The sequence below is a fragment of the Podarcis liolepis genome (assembly GCF_965112155.1).
Source record: "Podarcis liolepis genome assembly, chromosome: 11".
Classification (NCBI taxonomy): Eukaryota; Metazoa; Chordata; class Lepidosauria; order Squamata; family Lacertidae; genus Podarcis; species Podarcis liolepis.
The window spans coordinates 10194687-10220382 of record NC_139565.1 but is presented as its reverse complement, the minus strand read 5'-3'; the positions used below and the strand labels follow the sequence as shown (position 1 = coordinate 10220382).

General features: G+C 41.6%; 1 protein-coding gene across 8 annotated transcripts in view; it reads left to right on the top strand.

The window, feature by feature from the left end:
- CNTNAP4 (contactin associated protein family member 4) overlaps positions 1-25696 on the top strand; it is a gene marked incomplete at its 5' end in the record, with an annotated part of 260718 nt that overhangs the window by 225572 nt on the left and 9450 nt on the right. For 5 of the 8 annotated variants that reach the window (XR_014516919.1, XR_014516920.1, XM_083464784.1 and 2 more), the window contains 7 exons: positions 2530-2748; positions 9874-10113; positions 12112-12336; positions 14442-14575; positions 17083-17170; positions 24970-25191; positions 25602-25673. Coding sequence is in view for 6 of the 8 variants with exons in the window: in XM_083464784.1 (XP_083320910.1) it covers positions 2530-2748; positions 9874-10113; positions 12112-12336; positions 14442-14575; positions 17083-17170; positions 24970-25191; positions 25602-25673 (1200 nt within the window). Of the gene's footprint in view, positions 1-2529; positions 2749-9873; positions 10127-12111; positions 12337-14441; positions 14659-17082; positions 17171-24969; positions 25192-25601; positions 25674-25696 lie in introns of those variants that run through there. The other 3 variants (XM_083464785.1, XM_083464789.1, XM_083464788.1) reach the window with 2 other exon arrangements.

The window sequence follows — 25696 nt, the reverse complement described above, 5'->3', positions numbered from 1 at the left end:
CACATTCCTAAATTTATCTTTTGTCATAGTTTTTTAAAAAACATTTCTTCATTTGACTTTTTTTTCCAGTTTTAGAACAGCACCCAGAACACACTAATGATGAAATCCCTCATTGGTTTCCACAAGAAGCAGATTCATTCATTCGCATACAACAAAGTTTGTTTTTTTGTTTGTTTGCAGGCATAGTTCCAATTTGGAGTTTTGTCTTATTTTATTCCCTTGCTGGATTCCACCCACCTTCCCATTGGGAGGCACCTCTGAAATAAAAGCCCACAAAATGCATTTAAACCAAGTGTTTTGCCACCCACAGTTCTTTTCTTGAGGCACCCTGCAATGCCAAAGGTATTTCTGTAGAACTAATAATTGATTTCAAAGAGGAGTCCTGCTTCCAATATGATTGGAAAATGAGTTTGGCTAATTGAAGAGCAGGCATCAATCATCACTTTTACTTGGACACTTTTTCTGGCCCGTGTAGTCAGCGCAACATGAATCATAAATCACATTTGTGCTCCATGCCATGCCATTGATTTCAGTTATATCCATCAAGTAAGTGCAAGTGCTGGACAGAATGTTTGAAAGGTTAAACTTAAAGCTTTATACAGTAACACCTCTTATGAGTTTTCATTTTCAGATATGAAGCTTATATTCTTCTGCTTGATTGTCGTAAGAACTTTTTTGGGGGGAGGGGATTACTTTGACCACATCTCATGGAAACCATTTTCAGTTTGAGTGCAAACAGTAGCCTTCACTGACTAAACATCATTAGGTGTTATCCATTTTACATTGTGTTTCATCTATTGGGCTAGATGTGCAAACTGTTAAATTAAATAGAGAAAAGTTCACTGATTTCTTTTCTGCGGAGCCCAGCCCGATCCCCCCCAAAGGATGGTCAAGATAATGATAATGATAATAATAATAATAATACCTTTATTGTCAGTGTACAACCTGTGTACAATGAAATTAACCGAGCCTCCCTCCCCGAAACACTCCATCTCTTTGCACTCTGTGTGCTTGTCACACAACACACCAACCCCAAAAGTCAGTTGCACTATATTATTTTCCGTTCAGCAGCCTAACAGCCCACAGATAGAAACTGTTTTTTAGCCTGTTTTCTATACCTCCTGCCCGAGGGTAGAAGATTAAAGAGGTGCTGGCCGGGGTGTGAATTGTCCCTGAGAATTTTTCTCGCTATCCTAAGGCAAGGATCCCTTGCAATGTCATCTAGCAGGCTCAGAGGACAGCCCATGATATCATGTGCTGTGTTCACCACCCTCTGTAAAGACTTTCTGTCCTTGGCTGTCAAGCCAATGTACCACACTGTGATACAATATGAGAGGACACTTTCTATTGTGGACCGGTAGAAGGAGGTCATCAATTGTTGTTTAACATTGTTCTTTCGCAAGACCCTGAGGAAATGAAGTCTCTGTAGGGCCTTCCTAACCACCTGAGTTATCATGTTTTTCCAAGTGAGGTCTTCACTAATGTAAACTCCCAGGAATTTAAAGGAAGAGACTCTCTCCACACAACCACAAGATAGAGCTCTGAAGAGATTCTATAGTGAGATGGACTTTGAAAATCTCTCATCTTTATTGCTTCTTGAATTTAACAACATTTGTATCTTCTTAAAGGTTTCAGTCACTTCTATTTCAGACAAATCAGTTCTGCCAAGTGTTCTGACAGGGATTGGACTGGGATGAAATTGCCCCTAATCCTAACCCTGCCCTGAGTTCAGAAGTGGAGATAAGTTGGTGAGATTCATTTGACAACAGAAGAAACTGAGCCTTTAATGTCATCAGCAAAGCACTGTGGAATACTCTGATAAGCATACACCTTACGTTCCAACTTTTTAATACCTGCTGAAAGCTTTTCTATTCCACCAGTCCTATGTGGGCAATTAAGAATACATCCTTCTACAACAATTAGCTGATTTTTGACTTAAACTGTTGATATTGTTTTTATGGTATGGCTTTATGTACACTCTTTATTCAGATTTTCCAAAAATAAACTTTTGTAGAAGTTCTTTTAATATTAATATTTAAACAAATATTTCCCACACCTATATTAGTAGGCAATATAAAATGCATTGACTAGTACTCTATACTATTGAGCTTGTACTAGATGGATTGGCTTCTTAGTCTGTAAAACATAAAATCAGTTTTCCTACTTGCTGAAACAATCCTTTAACTAAAGGTTTATTCTAGTTTAACAACCAATTAGTCAAATCATTAGGCTGTTTTCCACTTTCTTACTGAAAGCTTATTACATTTGTATATTCAGTGTCTATATTGCAAGTATTTGTGGTATAAAGTTACACCTAGCTTAACTATCTGTCCCCCGCCCCAATAAATTAGTTCCCTGCAACTAATATATAACTTACAGTGGAAGAGCTGAAGTCATTATTTTTAACAAAGGAAATTAATCTTGCCATTATTTCACAACATGAAGAAAATAAGTTTATACCATGCTTTCCACACATTTTCAGTATGGTTTTGGTAAACCAAAATTCTAAACTGTCTTTACTCTTTCTAGCACCAACTGAAGTGACCTTTTCATTTGATGTGGGAAATGGGCCAAATGAAATCACAGTGCAGTCACCTGCTTCCTTGAATGACAACCAGTGGCACTACGTGAAAGCTGAAAGAAACATCAAAGAGGCATCGCTGCAAGTAGATCAACTCCCTCAAAGAACTCACACAGCTTCATCTGATGGCCATATCCGTTTGCAGCTCAATAGCCAGCTCTTTGTTGGTAAGTCTACTTTTCCAGAAATATTTCCTAAGCGTTGACAAGGAACGGTAAACTGTTTCATATAAGAGAGCCATTTGTGTTGTTAGTAAGGTGATAAATAGATAAACATTGGGAATATGAGCACTGAGGATAAGAAAATTCCAGGGTTTGTCGGAGAAACTGATCATCTAGATTCTTTTTCAGTCAAGCTTTCAACTTGATTTTTGGCCGAAAACTTTATTCGTCATGTAGGTTGATGACAGGTTGAACCAGGAGGCAGATAGGAAGACGGTGACCTTGTTTCTCCTGAATGTTTCAGCTGTGACCATGATATCTTTCTGGGCCATTTTGCAGGGAAAGGGATTGAAGGTGCAGTATTGTATGGCTGCTTCTCATTACTGCATGATAGGACCCAGCAGATGACGCCGAGGTACTTTTGCTTTGCCCTTTTTCTAGCCATCTGTGGGATTCTATAACGTTCCATCTTGTCCTCTGTGCTGTTCAATTTCTACATGAAATCACTGGGAGAAGGCATCAGTAAGATGATACCCAGCTCCATCCCACTTCTGCATCTGATCTTAGGGAGAAAGTGGAAACGGCAGTGTTCACCTGTTGTAAATAATTGAAGGGGATGTTAAGAAATGAAATCAAATTCAGACAAGTCTGAAAAATGAGTGGTACTGCACTGGTTCGAGTGCAGAAGAGCAGCCTGTAACGAAGAGGCCCGCATTGCCTCTGAAAGATCATTTCTATAGTTTGATGGTGTCAGTGGTGAAAAGTGCTTTTTCCCGTTTTGTCTGATACACCAGCAATGTAAGAAGACTTCACCACAGGAATTCATGTGTCATTTACTTCCAGGTTAGACTATTGGAATTCTTCTTTGGTGATCACTCGTAGCCGAGTAAGATTGTCTTCCATGAACACGGTTTTAACAGTGATTCCATAAGGGACTGTAGAGGCCAGTTCTGGATCCGCATGTCCTTCCACAGTGGGGACATAGGTTTCCAGGAGGGAGTTGATCATGGTGAGGGTTTGCCAAGTGTGCTTTCCTCTTAGCTCCTTTCTCCCTTTCGTCCTGAGTTCGAGCATCTTCAAAGCACATGACACCTTTGGTAAAGGCTGTTCTCCTACTGGAGCTCTCGAAGGCCAGTGTTCCTCAGTTGTCGGTGTTTATACTAGGATTTTTTAGATTTGCCTTGAGAGAGTCTTTAAACCTCTTTTATTGACCACCAGCTTTCCATTTTTAGTTCGGAATAGAGTAGTTGCTTTGGAAGACAATAATCAGGCATCCGCACAATATGACCAGTCCAATAAAGTTGATGTTGAAGATCATTGCTTGGACACTGGTGATCTTTGCTTCTTCCATTACAGTGGCATTAGTTTACACTGTGCATAGGAATGCCCTTGCAAAGTATTTGGGAGCTGTAATTCATGCAAAATGCTGCTGCCAAATCTGCAGTGAAGCAATCAAACCATGTGATATCTATTTTTGTTTGATCTGCACCGTTTGCCCATTTGCTTCTTGGCTCAATTCAGGATGCTGGTTTTAACCTTTAAAGTCCTGAATAGCTTGGGACCTAGATATATAAATGACTGTCTTCTTCTACACATTTATCAGTACATGGTACAGTCATCATCTGAGGCCCCACTACAGATTCCTCAGAGGTCAATCAGATGGAACTGAGTGGGGGAGCTTTTTGATGAAACGATGGAATACTTTCCCAATTGTGATTCGCCAAGTTCTGACCCTGATGTTTGGCTAAAACCTAGTTCTTTAAGGAGGTCTGCAGCTTAAACCCTTTTCATGTTCTCATAATGAATAAGTTAAAGTTATTTTGCTTCACCTATATCTTCATTTCTTTTTGGGAGGATAGGAGTGGGGAGGGGGAAAGATCATGAGCTGTTGTAGAGGTTAAGCTCTTTTATCATGGTATAGAATGCCTTTTGTGGATTTGGTTTTATTTTATTGATGCAAGCTACTTTGAACTTTTAAAATAAGCAAATAAATACACAAATTACAGAATACAAGTGAAAATGCATTGCCATAATTAAGCAAGCAGATCTTTTATATATATAAAAAGAAGTAATTTACAAAATGGTGCAATAGAAATCTGCATTGCATAAAACCAGAGGGGAAGGGTTTTCACAGGAATCATGACCAACGACACAAAATCCCAGCCATGTGAAAATGAGAATTTATATATGTTTTACAATGGCTTAAGGAACAATTCAAAATGTGTAGATGTAATTGAAGTAATTCAACATTGTACACATTGTGTACAATGACAATTGAAACAAGAATGAGCAAAACTCATGAAGAGCAAAATGGGCAGAAATCCTGATAACCATTTTATCAAAGATGTAGATTCTTCAAAACAATTCTTGCCAGTTGTCTGCTTTAGGAGGCAGCTGAATAGAAAACTGACTTCCTGGGGTACTTTCACAAGGCAGTAAGAGAACGATGGGGAAAAGTCAGAAGACTTTTCCAGTCAAAAATACTTTGCCCTCAGATGAGTTTCTTAAGGAATCCCCCCCCCCAAAAAAGGAGAATGAATGAAAAGATGAGATCTTGCCTATTGTGCAAGAGCATTTATTCCATGCATGGCCTAGAAGAAAGAACAGAGTATTTGGACTGTTCAAGATGAATTGAAATAATGGAACGTTTTAAATAGAGTTGGTGACAAAGTTCAGCTCAATATAGGGTTCTTTTAGGCAGCCCCAGAGACCTTGAAGATTTCCTCATTGACTAAAAGTAGAAAATAGAACGGAGACTCTTTTTAATGTTTTATTATCGTAGAGTTGTAGAGTTGGAAGGGACCCTGAAGATCTTCTAATCCAACTCCTTGTATATGCAGCTGAGAGAACCTGCAACCTTGGCACTCTCAGCACAGTGCTGATTTTAGAATTTAAGAAGTGTCCAAATAGATACCAAAATTCTACTGTCTGATGTACATTATCCTTCTCTGGGTTTTCACTTCTTAAACTTTGTACAGAAAGGTCCTGTACTTTTGCTCTCTTCTTTGTGACGCTGAAAATAAACTGAAACATGATCCATTATTGCCTCTGCAGCTGCTAGCCCCTCAAAGATCTATGCAATTGCTTCTTCAAATTCTCTGGAGGAAGACTGATGCAAAGTGACTGTTGCTTTCATTTAAAAACTCCAAATGATGCATTTTAAAAGTTTGACAGAAAAGAAATAGCAAATTACAGTTTCATACATTTAACGGGACTAAATGCATTTTTTCAAGCTAATACTGACAATTCTTCTCCTTTGGATAATGCTTGCTTGTTCAACTGTTATTCAGTTCAATAAATACTTACATTTTTGGTGCAAAATCAACCGTTTCCTGAAATTATTCAATCAGTGGTGGTTATTGAATATGGTTCCCTTCACTACCCTGAATTCTTATGCTTTCAAAGCTTGGCCCCTAGCTTTTGATAGCTCCTAAACATATTGATCTCTTACCACAATGACAAGTCTGACATTCTACCCGCAATGCCACTCTAAATTGTTCTCCCTGTGGCCATATTTTTGCTCTCTAAGACACTTCAAACAAGTTCAGATCACACACTTCGGACGTGTATATTTCATGAGGTGTTATTTGGGATCCCAAATTAAAATCTGTCTTAAGCTGAAAGCCTGGATAAACTGGAGAAGCATACGAAGAATTCTTATTTCTTGTCTTTTGACCCTTTCCTCCTTCTGACCAGAGGCCAACTCTCTCTTTTTGGAGGGCTGTTTTGCGGGCAGGAATCTGGGTCCTCACAGCGACCTTGAAGTGGGCGGAGGAACGCAGCAGCCCTGGCCACTTCACACCCCTGGCCAGCCAATCGGGTTTGCTTGGGGGCGTGGCTATGACAGTTTAAATCACAGTGTGGCTGGGGAGGCAGCCTCCATTTCGGGATCTCCCATCCCTCCCACCCTCTTTTCTTGCATGGTTTGACTATGGCCTTGCTATGGCTTATGTCAGTCGCCTGGTTGTCGGGACCAGGTAGGAATTTTCCACTTGGCAAAATTGGCACTAGCCATTGGGTTTTTGCCTAACTAGTAGCAATCGTCACAACTTTGTAAGGTTAGGCATTGGGTAAGCCCTATTATGGGGGGGGGGAGGTTGACTCTTCCTGCCCCTCCATGTTAAAGGGATCCGGGAGGGTGGTTCCTGTCCAAAGCCTGGGCGTGGGCTAGGCCATGCCACGACCCCAACAATGACCTGGGGCAGGGCTCAATTGATGTACATCATAGGGCTCCCCCCTTCTGGTGGTTGACCCTTAAAGAGACTTCCTGCAGCCAGGCAGGAGTCAGTTATAGTCTTGCTTCACCCAATTGCCTAAGCCAAACCACTCATATCTTGTTATGTACTGAGTTGAATAGGATCCAAAATGTAGCAGTCTGATTGGTCCTAGAACAATAGGATTCAGAATGCAGCACTCTGGTCCTAGAACAATAGGATCCAGAATGCAGCAGTCTGATTGGTCCACAGGAGCCACCCAGTCCAGCTCCTACAGGAGAATTCCGGAATTAGCCAATCACGTGGGGCCCATTGTGTAAATAATGTATATAAAGCAGACATTCTGACGGAACTTCCATTCCTCCTCACCAAAATGAACTGAATAAAGAGCATGAAATCCACACTCGACTCCAAGTATATTTCACATCTGTAACCAATAAAGTTGTGGCCTTATTTAACCCATTAACCCAATACAGTGGTACCTCGGGTTACGACCTTAATTTGTTCTGGAGGTCAGTTCTTAACCCGAAACCATTCTTAACCTGAGGTGTGCTTTCGCTAATGGGGCCTCCCGCTGCCACTGTGCTGCTGCTGCTGCACAATTTCCGTTCTTATCCTGGGGCAAAGTTCTGAACCCAAGGTACTACTTCCAGGTTAGCGGAGTTTGTAACCCGAAGCGTTTGTAACCCGAGTTACCACTGTATACTTGTGTTTGTGTATTTATTTTGGAGAGAGCTAGGGGGTCCAGGGCCTTGCCACGCAAAACAGATCCACTCACTAGTCTCCAGTCCTTCCTGTCCTAGCAAAAGGAATGTAGCTCTGAAACCCCTTTCCTAATCAATGGGCAAATTAGCCTGTTCTTATTGTGCTAACCTCCCATAATATCCCCCTTTTTCTTTTTGAATTATTTAAATTTTAATTAATCTTAAAAGTATTTAGAGAAAGGAAGGTGGCTGCACCGTAAATTGATAGGTGATGTTTTATGTTTGAACCTACCACAGATAGATTCCGTTTTGTGATTTAATACAGTAAACTTGTTTGGCCAACTTTGGAAGATTAATCCTAGTTTCTAGGTAGGGAACCATATGCACTGAAGAACTAATTTAACAGCTCGGCAACTTTAGTAGTAGTGAACAGGAAACTCTGGGACTTGATTTAGCTTCTAAAAGAACTTGGGGGTAGTTTTTGCTTTGTGTATGGCAGTTTTCATCTTTATGATGAAAACAGGAGGCAAACAGATTCTCCTTGCTTTCAAAACCAGGTGTGACCTCTTTAAAAAATGAATGGAAATGTATGGAGGACTGGTTTTCTTATTTAAAAGTGTCGGTTATTTAGTAGCTTAGTTCTCGAAGTATGAGGATTAGACCATGGGAACATATGGAAACTGAGATGATGATCATATATCTTAAATACCTGCTTGAACTCGTTTGTTTTCAAGTGATTTGTTATACCTCATAGATGTGCATGCATTTAGCTATTTTCATTAATTAAGTTGCTCAGAAGGAAACACTTCACAGTATTTTTTTTTCCTGCTCAGGTTAGGCACAAAGTTCCTACGATTTTCACCAATTCTTCCTTCCCCTTAAACCTTATGAAAATCTGCTCTTGGGCATTGGTGTGAGGAAGTGTGGATGCTGAGCAATTGTCTAGGGATTAGCTGTGTTATCTGCATGGTTGGTAGCAATGCAGGAGATTGTTAAAAATGCCTTTGGGGGAAAATGGGGGGGGGGGAGTCTGTGTGCGACTTCTAAGTCATTTGTTTAGCTGCTAATGGTGCTGCTGTTTGGAGATTTGTTGTATTTTTGCTGTTGATTTTTATCTGTAATTTTTGTTATGTTTAAGAGAATATATTGTTTCCCTGTTAATCATGCTCTCTTAATTATGTATTTTTGCACTTGGCATTCATCTGTAATGTTTTGATATGTTATAACATTCTATTTGGTGCTTTAAGTTATTTGATATTGAATTCAATTTAACTAAACAAATAAATAAATAAATAAATAAATAAATAAATAAGTTACAAGCCCAACTAAAATGTTGATAGCATGTAGGTTTGACTGGGCATGTCTTAGGAATTATTTTATTTCTAAACCCAGACTTCCACTTTGTGACTGTCACTATTACTATTTATTCTGAGTCTCATTCTGGTGAAAAGGCATGTAGCAACAACAGCAAACAACAACAACATCCATTCTGTGATTCTATGTAGCAATCAGTACAATATTCAGGATCTTCCATTCAGAAAGACTTCCCCATTCTTCTCAACAGAGGAAGTAGGAATCCAATTCATTGGTGATAGCAAAGGAATCAAATTTTCCATTCCATTTTTTATAGTATAATTGTTCCTTCAGATCATTAAAAATGAAACAGATTAGTATCTGTTCTTGTGTTTTCATTGATGGGCTGATAGCATACGACTAATAATAACCAAACATATTAATAATAACAACTGGTGATACTCTTGTTCTGTGCTTCTAAACATCCCATGGTGATTACAAATTATGGTTTCTGAAATTCAGGTCTATGGTATATTTACCAGTTGGTACTTATTTACCAGTTGGTACTTACAGTATTTAAAGCACACACAACAAGCTCAAGGACAAAGTATGAAATCCAGAGGAGGGAATAAGAAATAAGTTTCTAACATTTGTATATTCCCTTGCTCTCAGATAATTCCAATACATTCTCTTGCTTGCTCCCTGCTACTGTCCAAAAACCCTGTCTTTCATAAACAGTTTCAGGGGTTTGACAAGTGCCCAAGAAACTTTCAATATATGCACTGGAGTAGCAGTTATTTGTAAATATTTTTAGATATGCTCACGTGCCAGAATGGATTGTTTTGAGATGTGGAGGTTATTACACATCAAGTCACTTCAATTTCCTAAAAAAAGCTTAAATGAATTTATTTCCACTGCAGGTGGGACCGCATCCAGGCAGAAAGGATTTCTGGGGTGTATTCGTTCTTTACAGCTAAATGGAGGAGCTCTTGACTTGGAAGAGAGAGCAAAAGTAACCCCAGGTGTAAAACCAGGTTGCCCCGGACATTGTAGCAGCTACGGTAACTTATGTCACAATGGAGGAAAATGCAAAGAGAAGCACAATGGATTCTCTTGCGACTGCACTTTCTCTGCTTACACTGGGCCATTCTGTAAGAAAGGCAAGCATGAATTGTAAATTTATTTTCTATGAAATATCAAACTCAAAATGTTAATACTAAGTTTTATGATTTTTTTTGAATTTTTAAAACTTCTTAAATTGCTACATTACTAATGTATGGCTTTATTTATATGCTTTTAATACCAGGGTCGGTTAACCTTCTATTGCCCAAGGGTTGCACTGATATACAACTACCACTCAAAGGTGGTGGGCATGGCCAATGTATACCCTCATTTATAGGTAAAGGTAAAGGACCCCTGGACGGTTAAGTCCAGTCAAAGGGCTGTGGTGCTCATCTCGCTTTCAGGCTGAGGGAGCTGGTGTTTGCCCACAGACAGCTTTCTGGGTCTTGTGGCCAGCAGAATTAAACCACTTCTGGTGCAATGGGTGCATGGAAACACCATTTACTTTCCCACTGCAGTGGTACCTGTTGATCTACTTGCACTGGCGTGCTTTTGAACTGCTAGGTTGGCAGAAGCTGGAACAGAGCAATGGGAGCTCACCCCATCATGGGGATTCGAACCACCAACCTTCCAGTCAATAAGCCCAAGAGACCCAGTGGTTTAGACCACAGCGCCACCCGCTCCCTACACCCTCATGTCACTATATGAGGGACAAATTTATTTCTAAATGCCATTTCTTTGCATGTTTTATCTGCAGTTTGGAACTCAATTTACAGTGGTTAGATCTGCCTTCAATTAGACTTAAAGTTGGCCAGGATTAGTATGAACATTGTGAACCACTTTGTTTAAGTTTGAAGATGTCAGCATTTGATCTGATCATTTAAACTTTCATACAGTGGTGCCCCGCAAGACGAACGCCTCGGAAGATGAAAAACTCGCTAGACGAAGGAGTTTTTCGTTTTCTTAGCCGCTTCGCAAGACACATTTCCCTATGGGCTTGCTTCGCAAAACGAAGCTTGCCCTGCAAGCTCCGGGGATAGCGGGGAAGCACAGCACATCTTCCCCGCTGTCCCCGGACCTCTTTTGAAGCAAGGGGCAGTGGGGAGAAGATCGCTTCTCCCCGTTGCCAGCCCCGCAATCTCCAGGGACAGAGGGGAAGGCGCGCGCGCCTTCCCCTCTCTCCCCGGACCCCTTTTGAACCAAGGGGCGGCAACGGGGAGAAGCGATCTTCTCCCCGCCGCCCCTTGCTTTAAACAGGTCCGGGGACAGAGGGGAAGGCACGTGGCGCTTCCCCTCTGTCCCCGGATGGTCTCCATAGGAACACATTGATTGATTTTCAATGCATTCCTATGGGAAACCGTGCTTCGCAAGACGAAAAACTCACAAGAAGAAAAAACTTGCGGAACGAATTAATTTCGTCTTGCGAGGCACCACTGTATTCTCAATGTCCTTCAATAGAAATCTAGTAATGAAATGGGGATGGGAATGCATACTTTACAAACTTTTACACTCATTACAACAAGAACAAGTTGTGCGTTTGTAGGCTCCTCTTTACAAATATTGTGCCAAGGATAAGGACAGTGGATGGGTGCCTGAGGGCACAAAACGTCAGGAGCAAGCTGGCAGGGATGGTTTTACTCTTCCCTCAGTGTAGAGCCAACACATGGAAAGAAATGATTTCACTTGTTTTTTTGAGAAAGGCAATTAGAAACATGAATTTGCTGCTTTGGGAAATAAACTTGGGTGCAGTGTTCATTTGGCTTGACTTGCCAAAGCACTCAGAAAGTTGTATTTATGGGTGGTGTGCCAAAAGCCGTATTCACAGCTACCTTGTCACTACTTGATGGAGCTGGAAATTGGCAGGGGGAGGGCAATGGCATGCAACCACTGTATGCTGAGTGGCTGCTAAGAATAGGCCCTGACAATCATAGCTAATGTTTCAAATTACTGTGCAGAACAATTGCTATTCTAATTTTTCTTTCTCTTGGAAATGTAATTAATGTTGTGTTTTATTGTTTTCCTTTTAAAAAGGAATGACAACCTTCGTTTATTTCAGGATGATGCTAACAAAACACACAATTTGCGCATTGTTTCAGAGATCTCTGCATATTTCGGAGCGGGCTCTTCAGTTGTGTACAACTTTCAGGAATCTTACAGCTTGGCGAAGAACTCCAGTTCTCACGCTGCGTCTTTCCATCCGGATATGACGCTGAACAGAGAAGCAATCACTTTTGCCTTTCGAACGACGCGAATCCCAAGCTTACTCCTTTATGTAAGCTCCTTCTATAAAGATTACCTTTCCATTATTCTTGCCAAAAATGGTGAGTACGTCATTATGTATGCTTTGGCAAAGTTAACATTACCATGAAACTTTTTAAGTTTTTATGTCGCATGCTTCCTCTCCATCCATTTCCTGTCTGCATATTAACAGAAATGACAGTGAGAAGAGTGGCTTCTCTGTTTCTTCTTACATTCATATCTGCAGTTGAGTAGGAGGACCTGTAGGGACGCGGGTGGCACTGTGGGTTAAACCACAGAGCCTAGGACTTGCCGATCAGGTCGGCGGTTCAAATCCCCGCAACAGGGTGAGCTCCCGTTGCTCGGTCCCTGCTCCTGCCAACCTAGCAGTTCGAAAGCACGTCAGAGTGCAAGTAGATAAATAGGTACCACTCCCGCGGGAAGGTAAACAGCGTTTCCGTGCGCTGCTCTGGTTCGCCAGAAGCGGCTTAGTCATGCTGGCCACATGACCTGGAAGCTGTCCGCCAGCTCCCTCAGCCAATAAAGTGAGATGAGCGCCGCAACTCCAGAGTCAGTCACGACTGGACCTAATGGTCAGGGGTCCCTTTACCTTTACCTTTAGGAAGACCTGTATGTTAATGATAACCTGATGCTGAACAGATGTTTCTGGGTGCCAGTGGCATGTGGTCAGTGGGCTAGGGAGACTTGGCTAAATTTTCCTAGTAAATTACAGAAGCTTCAGTCCAGCTTCGGGAGGAAGGTGCGATGCTCCAAAAGGGTCCAAGAGCCTTTCCACCACCTTCCCAAAGCCCACAGGCTTTGAGAAGGGGGCAGGGGGGGTACAGCATCCTGTCAGAGGCCTGGCACCTCCTCCCCAAAGCTGGGAAGCTTCTGCCTGGCTAAGGGATGGAGGCACGATGCTCAAACATGCACAACAAGCTGGCACCTCTGGCCTTAACTGTTCCCCTACGAAAAATTTCAATGTGCGCCACTATTGGATGCTAATCCATGCACCCTGATGCCATCCAGGGCACATTTCCAAATCATCATTCTGGGTTCTTTCCAAGGCTTTCTGAAAGGAGATGCTGGAATTGAGCCTCACATCTTCTGCACGCAAAGCATGCTCTCTGAAATGCATTCTTGTATTTTGAGTTATGTTTATAATTTTTTTATGCATTGCATTTATCATCTACCTTTCTTCCAATAAGCTCTAGATCAGCCTTTCTCAACCTGTGGGTCCCCAGATGTTGTTGAACTCCCATCACCCCTAGCTAGCAAGGCCAGAGCTCAGGGATGATGGGAGTTGTAGTCCAACAACATCTGGGGGCCCACAGGTTGAGAACCATTGCTCTAGATCAGTGTTCCCCAACCTTGGGCCTCCAGCTGTTTTTGGACTACAACTCCCATCATCCCTCGCTAGCAAGACCAGTGGTCAAGGATGATGGGAATTGTAGTCCAAAAACAGCTGGAGGCCCAAGGTTGGGGAACACTGCTCTAGATGGTGCACATGGTATTTCCCCTTCCCATTTTATTCTCACAGCAAGCCTCTGAAGTACGAATAGGTGGAGAAACAGTGACTGGCCCAAAAATATCCAATGAGCTTCATCACAGAGTGGGTTTTGATACTGGGTGTCCCAGCTCATAGTCTGACATGCTACCCACTACATAACGCTGCTAGCTTTTCCTATGGAGAGAGCAAAGCAGTGGTTGATAGATTGTGGCCGTATGATTTTCCCTGTAGACTGCCTTTTTGAGAGAGCAAGACAGTCCAATTTTTAAAAACTGTGCTGCAGCTCTGGGCTTTTACACTATGTTTTGGATTGTATTCATATTCATGAACACTCTGGATAATTATGGGTTGTATCCACCTAACATAATCAGCATTTAAATGAATAAAACCAAGTTAGTTATGTCCATTTATTTCAATAGGCCTACTCTAAGTAGAACTAACATGACAAAGTTAAACATGAAGGGTAATTTCCATATTTTCTATCTTCTGTGTCTCCTTCTTATTTAAAATATTCCTTGGGTAAGTAAATAAAATATTCTACCACCATCATTTTCCAGATGCATTTATGTAAACTGGAAACCAGGTATTATGTCTATACCCCGGTCATGAACATTGAAAACTAGGCGTTTTGTATATACCAGTCATGAAACTAAGATATCATTTCCCCAATTCCTTCAGGAAGTTTACAGATCAGGTACAAGCTGGATAGCCATCAAGCTCCTGACATCTTCAGCATCAATTTCAAAAGCATGGCCGATGGGCAGCTTCACCGTGTGAAGATTAACAGAGAGGAAGAAAAGCTATTTGTGGAGGTAATGCAAAAAAAGTGAAAAGAAAATAAAGATTGTCATCAAAGAGGACGAGCCCCAAAGGAAAATAAAATAAATAAATACAATATAGCATGTGGCCGTTGTATGTGTGTGTTGAGTGCTTATGTCGAGTGCCTCAGGAAGTAAAGCAAAACATCACAGACTCTTGCTGGGCAGAGAGAACCTTGGCAAAGTGATGTCTTTGGTGTTTATCTTTCCCCGTTTAAAAAAAGGTCAAAGTCTCATTCACAGAGTATTGGCACAAAAATAACAAAATCCTGATTCATGTCATCTTTCCAACTAATGACTAGAGCAGGCTAAGATTGATAATTTATGTAGAACAGCAGGAAGCACAGAAGAACTGCAAGGTTTTTTTTTTACCCCTATCAAACATTGCAATTTTAAAGGCTTAATGAAGAAAGGGAAGAACCTTGCTGGGTGGTGGTGTTTTTGTGGCTTTTCTCTTCTTTTACCTAATAGTGTTTCCCAAACATCTTCTAACCAAGGTACCCAATTCTCCTGTAATTAAAAATGGAGGCATGTTTCTATATTCTGTTTATATTCCGCCCTTTATCAATCCCATTGATCACTCCATCTGGCTACATCTTCACATACTATAAAAGCTGTACAGTATTTTCTTTATATATAAAAAAAACCTAAGCTGATAAAATACAGTTAGAGGAATGAGGTACAGTGAGGCTGACATGGGTCAAACACACTAGCAGAGCCAATCCCACCTCTCTGCTGCTTTGCATCTTCCCCTCTTCATCCCAGTTTAAAAAGGGGAAAATGTCCCTGGCATGATACAATGCTGCTGTGAAGAACAGCTCATTTTATACAGTGGTACCTCTGGTTATGAACACTTCTGGTTCAGGTTACGAGCTCCGCTAACCCGGAAGTAGCTGCTCCTGGTTGCAAACTTTGCCCCAGGATGCGAATGGAAATCGTGTGCCAGAGGTGCACACACAGCGGCAGGCCTCATTAGCGAAAGCGCGCCTCAGAATAAGAACGATTTCAGCATAAGAACGGGCCTGTGGAATGAATTAAGTTCATAACTAGAGGTACCACTGTATTGTCTTTTATTTTCAAAGGGCATGGGTGTTCATGGGGAGGAGTCTGCGTACTTTGTTCACCAAGGGGGGGGGGGGATCATTTAGAAAACCATGACTGCAACCTTCTGTTGATTAATCAGTTATATTAATTGTTTAGAAATCTTTGACCAAAAGGCATCCTAGTGTTAATTAGGCAACAGGATTCAATCCTTTAAATCCTTTAAAAAAAATGTGTTTGTGTTGTTGTTTATCTGGAGGGAGGTGTTTTGTCGTTTGGGTGCATTTCCTTGCATCATCGTTTTTCTTCAGGGAAATTGGATGGTATCTTGGGTCAAATACATGGCTTGACATCTCAGTCTCTGATCCAACTTTTGCCTTGCACTCAGTTTCTTGGGCAAGTCTTGTTTTATGACTATCCCACGGTCGCCATGTTGTCATTAGACATAACCGACGGTAGGCACTTTGTGGCAATATGTGAAAAACAGTTTCCCAAATTTTGAAATTTGCCCATGGACCCCAAAATTCATATTTATTGTGTGTGAGAGAGAAGCTTTGACTTCTCCCAAATACTGCTTAGAAATTCCAGCCTCAGTTAGACCAGAGATTGGGTTGAGCAGGAAGGATGCATGTCTGCAAAGCAGCCTATTGTGTGAAATAGGCTTTTCACTTTTCTTTTTTAGAGCTGTCGTTAGTATACATTTTATGAAATCTATTGTAAAAGAAAATATAAATCAGTTCTGTCTGTTTTTCAAAATGTATTATGACCCAAGACTTCTAGTTACTTCTGTGGAATATGCACTTCTACGGGGATTAATGAAAAAGTTACTTGGAAAATGTATTTATTCCTACCTCATTACACAGTTTCTAAGAGGACTGGAAGATTAGCTTGCATAAATCATAGCTGAATGTGGTTGCATTGAACAGAACCTATTGTAGAAATGTCGCAATCAAAAAATATATTGGGCTAAGAGCTTGTGGAGCACAGATATGTGCTGTCATCAGCATTTGAAGGCAAGCAATTTATATAATAACACAGGGACTTTCATAGCATCGTAGTTAATTATTTCAAATTTAAAAGTTCATTCTCAGATAAGTAAGAGCTTTTATGTTTGGTAGGTAAGACATTTTTGTCCTTTCATGAGGCTCGCCAATTATACTGTACTTACAGATGAATAGATAAGAACTACCCAAATGGATATTAAAAGAGCTGTTTATAAGTTGTCATTCCTTAAACAATATCTTGGCCATAAAAGCACAGTTAAAAAAATAAAATCAAAGAGAGGTCTTTACAAAGTGGTTTACCTAACTGTTACCTGTGTTTTAATAAATTTCATATACCTTTAGTGTCGTTCTCTTAAGTTAATTGTATCATTGATAATTATTTCTTTTTCCTCCTCCTTACCATTTCAACTGTCCTACATCCAACTACTTTTTGCATCTCACTGAATAATATTGAAGATTGACCACAATGAAAGGATGAAATTCTTTCTTTCTTCGGATACACAATTCAATGCAATCAAATCGCTCACACTTGGCAAGATCCTAGGTAAGTACATTGCTGTAGATTTTCCCTAAAAAATAATCTCTCTCTCTCTCACGCACACACGCACACACACACACACACACACACACTCACACACACACATGCTAATCTTGTTGAGAAACATTTCTTTTTCACATTTGATTAGGCAGAGAGTGACAATCAAGGTGGAAGCTTCATTCTTGTCAAAGTGCATACATGTAATCGCTGGTAAGTGCTCCTAGAAAGATGTGCACGTGGATTCCATTAAAAATAATTTCATACTTATCTTTTCCATTTTTGCAATCAGGCATAATGAAACATGGCATTCTCTGTGCAGTCTAACAAAGAAAAGGCTAAATCACACTCGTGTTATAAGCAAAAGAAAATGAGTTAATTGCTCAAGCTGCAAAATGACATTCCTTTTGAATGATGCACCTTTGCAAATCATATCACAGAAGTTCTGTTTTCGAATATGTTCATCTATGGAAGGAGATCAAGTGATGCAACTTGTGGCATAGCATGGCCTCCCAGAACACACAAAACACATCATTCTGCTATTTTATTTCAGGAGGAATGATCAGGACTCCTCAGGGGGTAGTGGTTTGAGAGTTGGATTTAGGTGGAAGAGGCTTGGGTTTTATAGAGTGTACGGTAAATATGGTAAAATATTGTGAATACCTTGTCCTAAATAGTTGCCTGTACATGAATACAGCTTGTAACTTTGTAATCTTTGATTTAGCTTTAAAGCTCTTCTGAGAAGCAAGCAAACCATTCAGTGGTTCAAAACGCCAGCCTGTAAAAATGTCCAGTGGTACAAAACTGCTGTAATGAATCTTTCAGAAAAGAATTGATGGAATTACAAATGTAGAATGTTGATTATGTGAGGAGTTGCTTCTGTCCAATGCCCAGATGGGGAAAGGCCATAGAACTCTTCCAGCAGGGACCCCTCGGGGGGCAACACTATTTTATGTAGGTTGTAGGGACCCCATTGTGTGGTTTACCCTTAGATACACTCCCAGCAGATGGGCTGGAGTTAAATAAATGGCTTCACCCAATGGCTGTGCCAAAACTTCACATCCATAACCAATAAAGGTGTGGCCTATTTGAACCCCAAAATTGTATATGTTGTTGTCTGGTCTGGTTATTTCGTTACATAGGGAGTGGCTGTGTCACAGGGCCTTGGTACACAAGTGTCTTTCGTCTTTATTCTGGTTGTGGGTGCAAATGCTAAGCATTGATAAATAGTACACCTGTAATTTCTCTGAAATACTCTTCCAGCTGGATAACTGTGTAGCACACCCCATTGACCTTTCAGTGCTAGAAATCAACAATGCTCTATGCCTGAAAGTTGCACAATTTTCTTGTGTTAAATGTGAGTGAGAAATTACGCTTAGTACAATTTAATTGGAACTCTGCAGAAACGACACCTCTTGTGATCCAAATATGAAGTTATTAAAAGCTGGACTCATACTTGTAGAAATAAAAAAGGGAAAGAGAACCTTTCATGGAAGATTTTCTTTTCTAATTTGAATCACATTTTCTGTCTGGAAACTAATGTGTGGAGGCATAGAAAACATGCATGCTGTGTACATTTTTGTAAGCACATTAATTTACAGCCAATTAACATTTTCGTCCTTGGTGGCAAAAATTAATATAGCGCCACTACTAGATGGATGTTACCTTCCACAAGCAATGTGCATAGAAATTTCAGGAAAACTGAAAAGGGCAGGCAACCAAAATGAGGTTGTATTCAGGCAATACTTTATTCTGTTTTCCTAGCATTTCCTTACCCAATAATTTCTACATTTTATGTGATCTTTCACATGACTTAAAAGCCACTTCTGGAAATACATCAGAATCTAGTGGACGTTTAGCACTCATTTCCATGTTTATTGCTTCCAGGGAAAAAATGATTTTGCAACAACATTAAGCCAGAAAACCTTGGGAGTTTTGTGCTGTAATTTCCCCAGCATTTTCATGGTTTGCGCCATGTGATGAAATTCGGGATGGTATTGCGTGGACAGGCAGAGTCCCCAGATCCCGCGTGGTCCCCCCCCCGTCATGTGAAATAACGACTCATGACAACGTGCTATGGGATTAAATTGGCCACAACTTTATTAAATTTCAAATGTGGCTAGACCTTGGCTCAGGCATTGGGTGTTCTCCCTCCCCAGTCCCCAGCCGGGGACCTAGGGAGCATCAGGGTTATCCAGTGGGGGGGGGGAGCTGGCTCTGGAGAACATATGTTCAAGCAGAGATAGCCGCCCCCGTTACGCCGCCGTCGCAGGAGAGAGCAATGACGACCTTTCGGCGTACGGTCAAAGCCTCCCTTCAGAAACCCCTTTAACGGGGAACCCTGGTATCGCCGCTGCAAAGAGGAAGATGGACTAAAGGATTCCGCCCAAGGCCTGATACCGCCAAAGTTGTGACGTTTTGCTACGGGAAAGGCAAAACCTGCCAATGCAGGGAAATTCCTTTCCGGACCTTTAACAGCGACCTTAACGTAGCAGCGCCCACATACCTGTGAAGAAAAGTTAACCTGCAAAACCTGTGAAGAAAAGTTAACCTGCAAATAAGACATTAACTGAGGGTGGGTAGGGTGGGAGAAGCTCTGGAGCCAAGTGAGGATTCCCAGGTAAGATCCTCCCTCTATTGTGTGGGCAGGTAATCCCTCCCCTACCTGGCCTGGTCTCCTTGGCAACGCTTCCCCCAGGTGGGATTGGACAACTGACTGAGGTAGGCGGAGACCTCCAGGTATAACACCTGAGGGAAGGCCAACAAAGCCTATGCTGTTGGAGCCGCTCCAGATCTAGGGGCTGCGCGCGTCCACGCAAAGGGCGCCCCCCGTTTTAACCATGGTGTGGTCATTCCAGCATAGTTCCTTTCTGCTGTTTTGATTGGTGAATCATGGGGAAACAGAATCCAGATGGGCACGAAGTGTGGTGACATGTCCAGTGATGTCCATTGTTGTTCTATACATCCCCACTGATATGAGTGAAACTTAGCATAACATGGTAGTATAACGCTGGAATTGAGAAAGGAGTACGGCAAGGCTGTATATTGTCTCCCTGCTTATTTAACTTATATGCAGAATTCATCATGTGAAAGGCTGGGCTGGATGAATCCCTAGCCGGAATTAAGATCGCCGGAATAAATATCAACAACCTCAGATATGCAGATGACACAACCTTGATGGCAGAAAGTGAGGAGGAATTAAAGAACCTTTTAATGAGGGTGAAAGAGGAGAGCGCAAAATATGGTCTGAAGCTCAACATCAAAAAAACGAAGATCATGGCCACTGGGCCCATCACCTCCTGGCATATAGAAGGGGAAGAAATGGAGGCAGTGAGAGATTTTACTTTCTTGGGCTCCATGATCACTGCAGATGGTGACAGCAGTCACGAAATTAAAAGACACCTGCTCCTTGGGAGAAAGGCGATGGCAAACCTAGACAGCATCTTAAAAAGCAGAGACATCACCTTGCCAACAAAGGTCCGTATAGTTAAAGCCATGGTTTTCCCAGTAGTGATGCATGGAAGTGAGAGCTGGACCATAAAGAAGGCTGATCGCTGAAGAATTGATGCTTTAGAATTCTGGTGCTGGAGGAGACTCTTGAGAGTCCCATGGACTGCAAGAAGATCAAACGTATCCATTCTTAAGGAAATCAGCTCTGAGTGCTCACTGGAAGGACAGATCGTGAAGCTGAGACTCCAATACTTTGGCCACCTCATGAGAAGAGAAGACTCCCTGGAAAAGACCCTGATGTTGGGAAAGATGGAGGGCACAAGGAGAAGGGGACGACAGAGGATGAGATGGTTGGACAGTGTTCTCGAAGCTACAAACATGAGTCTGGCCAAACTGTGGGGGGCAGTGGAAGACAGGAGTGCCTGGCGTGCTCTGGTCCATGGGGTCATGAAGAGTCAGACATGACTAAACGACTAAAGAAGAGTAACGCTGGAAAAGCCACAGTTCCACTGTGGAGTGTAAAAGAAACATTAGAAGCTGGGAGAGAAGCAGTAGTATTATAACCAAGGAAAACAAACAGCAATCTCCATGTCTGAATGTAAAAGCATGGTTTATAGAAATTTCTAAAATCCAGTTCATGAATCCGAAGGAAAGCATTCTAACAGAAGTTTCATAATTATGCTATTTTGTTTAGAGTTCTGTTACGTGCTCCGAATGTTCTACCCATTTTCTCTTTAATTCTGAGGATAAATGTGTGAGACAAAAATGGAAATAGGTTCAGTGTTAAAGTATGTAAGTGAGGTAATTGTGTCTTCATTTTCTGAACAATCTCAAAATACAAGAGAGCTAAAGACAGTTCACAGAACAAGGATAAGTTCAGAAACAAGTACACCTACGAACAAAATTTGATATTTTAATGCAACATCTTATTTTTTATGCAACATTTAAAAAATGCATACCGGACATGTCCAAATGACCTGTTTATTGAGCATTCATCCCAATTTGTTTGCAGAGAGATGTGACAGCATTGGCTATTTAATGAGCACTCTGACAGATTCACTTTCCCGTGTTCTTCCTCATCACTCAGTGACGTAGCGTGGGTTGTCAGCACCCAGGGCAAGGCAAGTAATTTGCGCCCCCTAACCCTACCCGAGCCAGGTAGGGGCAGAGAGCTGCGAGTGCGAGCGCCCCCCCCCAGATGTTGCGCCTGTTGCGGCCGCCCCCACGCCCCCACGCTACGCCACTGTCATCACTTACCTTATTCAAAAAGACTTCTTTTGGGGAAGCACCTTTGTTCTGAATGGCTCTGCTGGTTAGCATAACATTTGGAGAAAAAGATGCAGGAAAAGGCAGCCTTAAGATACTCAGGCGTCAAGTCAATTATAGCATTAAAAGCATGCACCACCACCTTCCATTGTGCCCAGAAACAGGCTGTCCCCAAGCAAAGCTACTTAAGGATTGGTCCCTGCAGCCAGTTGAAGTTAACAATCTAGCTGTTTCATTGCGTGGACAGGTGGAGTCCCCCAAACCCTGGGCGCGCCCCCCTCATTTGGAATAACGACTCAAGACAACGTGCTATGGGATTAAATTGGCCACAACTTTATTATATTTCAGATGTGGGTAGACCTTGGCTCAGGCATTGGGCATTTATCCCTCCCAGTCCCCAGCCGGGGATCTGGCGAACATCAGGGTTATCCAGTGTGGGGGGTGGGATGGGCTGGCTCTGGAGAACATATGTTCAAGCAGAGAGAGCTTGCCCCCGTTACGCCGCCGTTGCAGGGGAGAGTAATGACAACCTCTAGGCATACGGCCAAAGCCTCCCGTCAAAAACCCCTTTAACGGGGAACCCTGGTATTGCCACCACAAAGAGGAAGGGGGCATGGGTCACCGCTGCATGCCCCCCCCCCATTCAGGGAAGATAGATTAAAGGATTCCGCCCAAGGCCTGATACCGCCAAAGTTGTGACGTTTTGCTACGGGGAAGGCAAAACCGGCCAATGCAGGGGAAATCTTTTCCGGTCCTTCAACAATGACCTTGACGTAGCATCGCCCGCATACCTGTGGAGAAAAGGTTAACAAGGCTCTCCCTTCTGAGACTTCCTGCAGGCAGGCAGGAGTCGGATATAGTCGGTTCAGTTCCAATGCCTAAGCCAACACCACTCACATTCTGTAACCAATAAAGTTGTGGCCTTTTTTAGCCCATTAACCTAAAATACTGGTGTCAAGTGTCTTTATTCCAACAAAGAGGGAGAGTTCTGGGCCTTGCCATGCAAGGGTCATGTATTTAAGCTCTGGGTAGCAAAGCACAGAGAGATTTACAAATTCAGGTCTATGTGTGTGCCCATGTGATGAATTTCAGAGAAGCCCCCTGTTAAGCTGCAATAAATTGTAATGGATTGCTTTGAAGTCATCTCAGCATTGGGTGGGGAAAAATGCCCCCCCCTGCCCCGTCCTGTCCTGTATTTTGTCAGAACAAAGGTGACAACCCTAATGCAGAGGGACAGAGAGCAGACAGAACTGTGTGTCAAGTGACCTGCCATGGAGCCCCAAAGCTAGCCAACCAGTATTGACATAAGAGTCAAGGCCAGTCTGGTCATCTTTTCTATAATGAATGGAGAAAGGGACCATATTGTCCTTCTCTTCAGGGAGCAAAATATATTGGGCCCACTGGAATCCGGTTGACTGCAGCTTCCAGCAGATTGGGCTCTGTAAATGTTAAATATCCCAATAATATAATACAGGCTTAAGTGAGAGCTTCATTGTAGCAAGCTTTTTAGGCACAAACATTTGAGACTATAAATGAAATGTCATGATCGGTATAGTGATCTCCAGCTAATTAATGAAGAAACTACATCACCTATGCTGCACCTGTGAACTAATTAATGGAAGTAGTATTGTAACTTGACATCACCCATGTGGTAGAATCTGTGACTGCTGTTCTGAAGTGTACCATTTGTTTTTGTAAGTAGCTCACATGTCTGCAATATTATGCAAGGTGGTTTTTTGTTTTTAGAATCATGCAATGACTGTGTGATAAAGACATTAGGCTGACATTTTGCCATAACCTAATCTCCACTTGGCATGTTAAAATTGAGCTCTGCATGCATCTTGCAGATAGGAACAAATTAGCATACAGGTGTTTACTAAAATAATAGCAGCGATTACCATCACCAGAAAGGCTTAGGTTCAAAAATACTCTGTAAGGTTTGCAAGACTTGATGTAGTGATAGGTTTACACAATGTGAAATAGATCTGACTTCACAGAATAGATGTTTCTCATTATCTTGCAAGGAAATGTGTCTTCAGCCAGGCTTGTCTCTCATGTTATGAATATTATATGCCTCATATTTTTGTGAATTAGAGTAAATTTATCCACATGACTTCCTTACAGTTCAAAATAAAACAGAGCTGAAATTTCTCAGATAATGTTTTGAGAAAAATTCTGAGATGTGTCTGAGATGGCCACCTTGCAGACCTTTCTCAGCCTATTCCCCAATATTTTTGTGGTGTGGCAATATGGAGGACATAAAATGGTGACTAGCTTGCCACACTTTCAGCAGCAGGAGGGGAAAGGGATAGCCTTGGGAGGAAAGGAATGAACTGTGAAACTGTCATTGTGAATAGTAACCCCTCACCCAAGAAACTTCTGAAGTCCTCCTGCCTCTAGTCCCCAATTTTTCTGTCCAAAAATGGGACAGAGAACTTTGAGAGTCCATTTGTGCAAAACTGTGGTTCAAATTGGAGATAAAGTATCTTGAATTAAAATTTCCCCCTCAACACATAATTTCTTAAGTAAGTAAAGCTTGATATGGGTAAGGAATACATGTGACAAAATAAAAAATAAAAAACATAGAGCTTAAGCAATACTGGTAAAATATTTGTTGTATGTGAAACACTCTCTTAAGACATCAGAATTTGACTGAGTTGCTGTTGATAGCTTTTATACAGAATGATGTATGGTGGTTTACATATTCATGATTAGGATTATTTTCCATTAATGTTTGAAGTTTATGGAGAATGAATATAAATATATGCAATAATTAAAACATCTGAATTGAGTTTTACAGTTTGGGCTTTGAATGTGCAATAGCTAATTAAAAAAAAAAATATTGGCAGACTAGTAACTGCCATTCATATTGTCTCTCTCTCTTTCTCACACATGCACACACGCACACATACATATATAATGAATATATTCTCATTAAAAGCAGTCCAAAAATGGGGAGATGGCAAATTTGCATATGTTGCCAATGTGCATAGAGGCTCAGAGGAATACAGGTTAATTATTCAATTATTCTTCTGTCTCTTTGTTTTGTACATTTGCACTATGATTAATTTCCTTCTGTTTCTTTTGATTAGCAGAGAATAGTGATGTAGACCCGGACACCATGAAGGCAAACTCTCAGGGGTTCGTTGGATGTCTCTCTTCAGTGCAATTCAACCATATCGCTCCCCTGAAGGCTGCGCTGCACCATTCCAGCTCGGCTCCAGTCACTGTGAAAGGACATTTCACCCAGTCCAACTGCGGCACTTTAGCAGGAGCTGACTCGTCATCAAGTGAAACAACTCATTCATTTGCAGGTAGCAAGCATATGGCTCTCATTTGTTCTACACCCTGAAATAGAATACAAGACAAAGGTTCAGAGTTTACATATTAGGTTGCCTAGCAGTAAACCTAAAGGATAGGGTCCAAAGGTACTGGGTTCTTTTCCTCCCACCCTCTCAACCTATGTCTTTTCCTCTAAGTGTTTATTTTTTTATTTTTTGTATGTGTGGTTTAATTATACACAGTGAGTGAATTAAAAGCAGCAACAACACCCCCCCCAACACCCTTGTTCTTAGAAGCCTTGCATATATACTATTGTGTACCCGTTTTGTATAGCTGTATGTCATTGCATACAGTAAGTAGGCTGTAGCTGTGTACATGGATATATTGAAACTCTCCTCTCTCTGCTTGCCTCTGTCATTTTCCCTTTTTGTTTCTGCTACAGATCATTCGGGACCAATAGATGAGGGAGAACCTTTAGCTAATGCAATAAGGAGTGACTCTGCAATTATTGGAGGTAATAGGGACCGTAATAGGCCA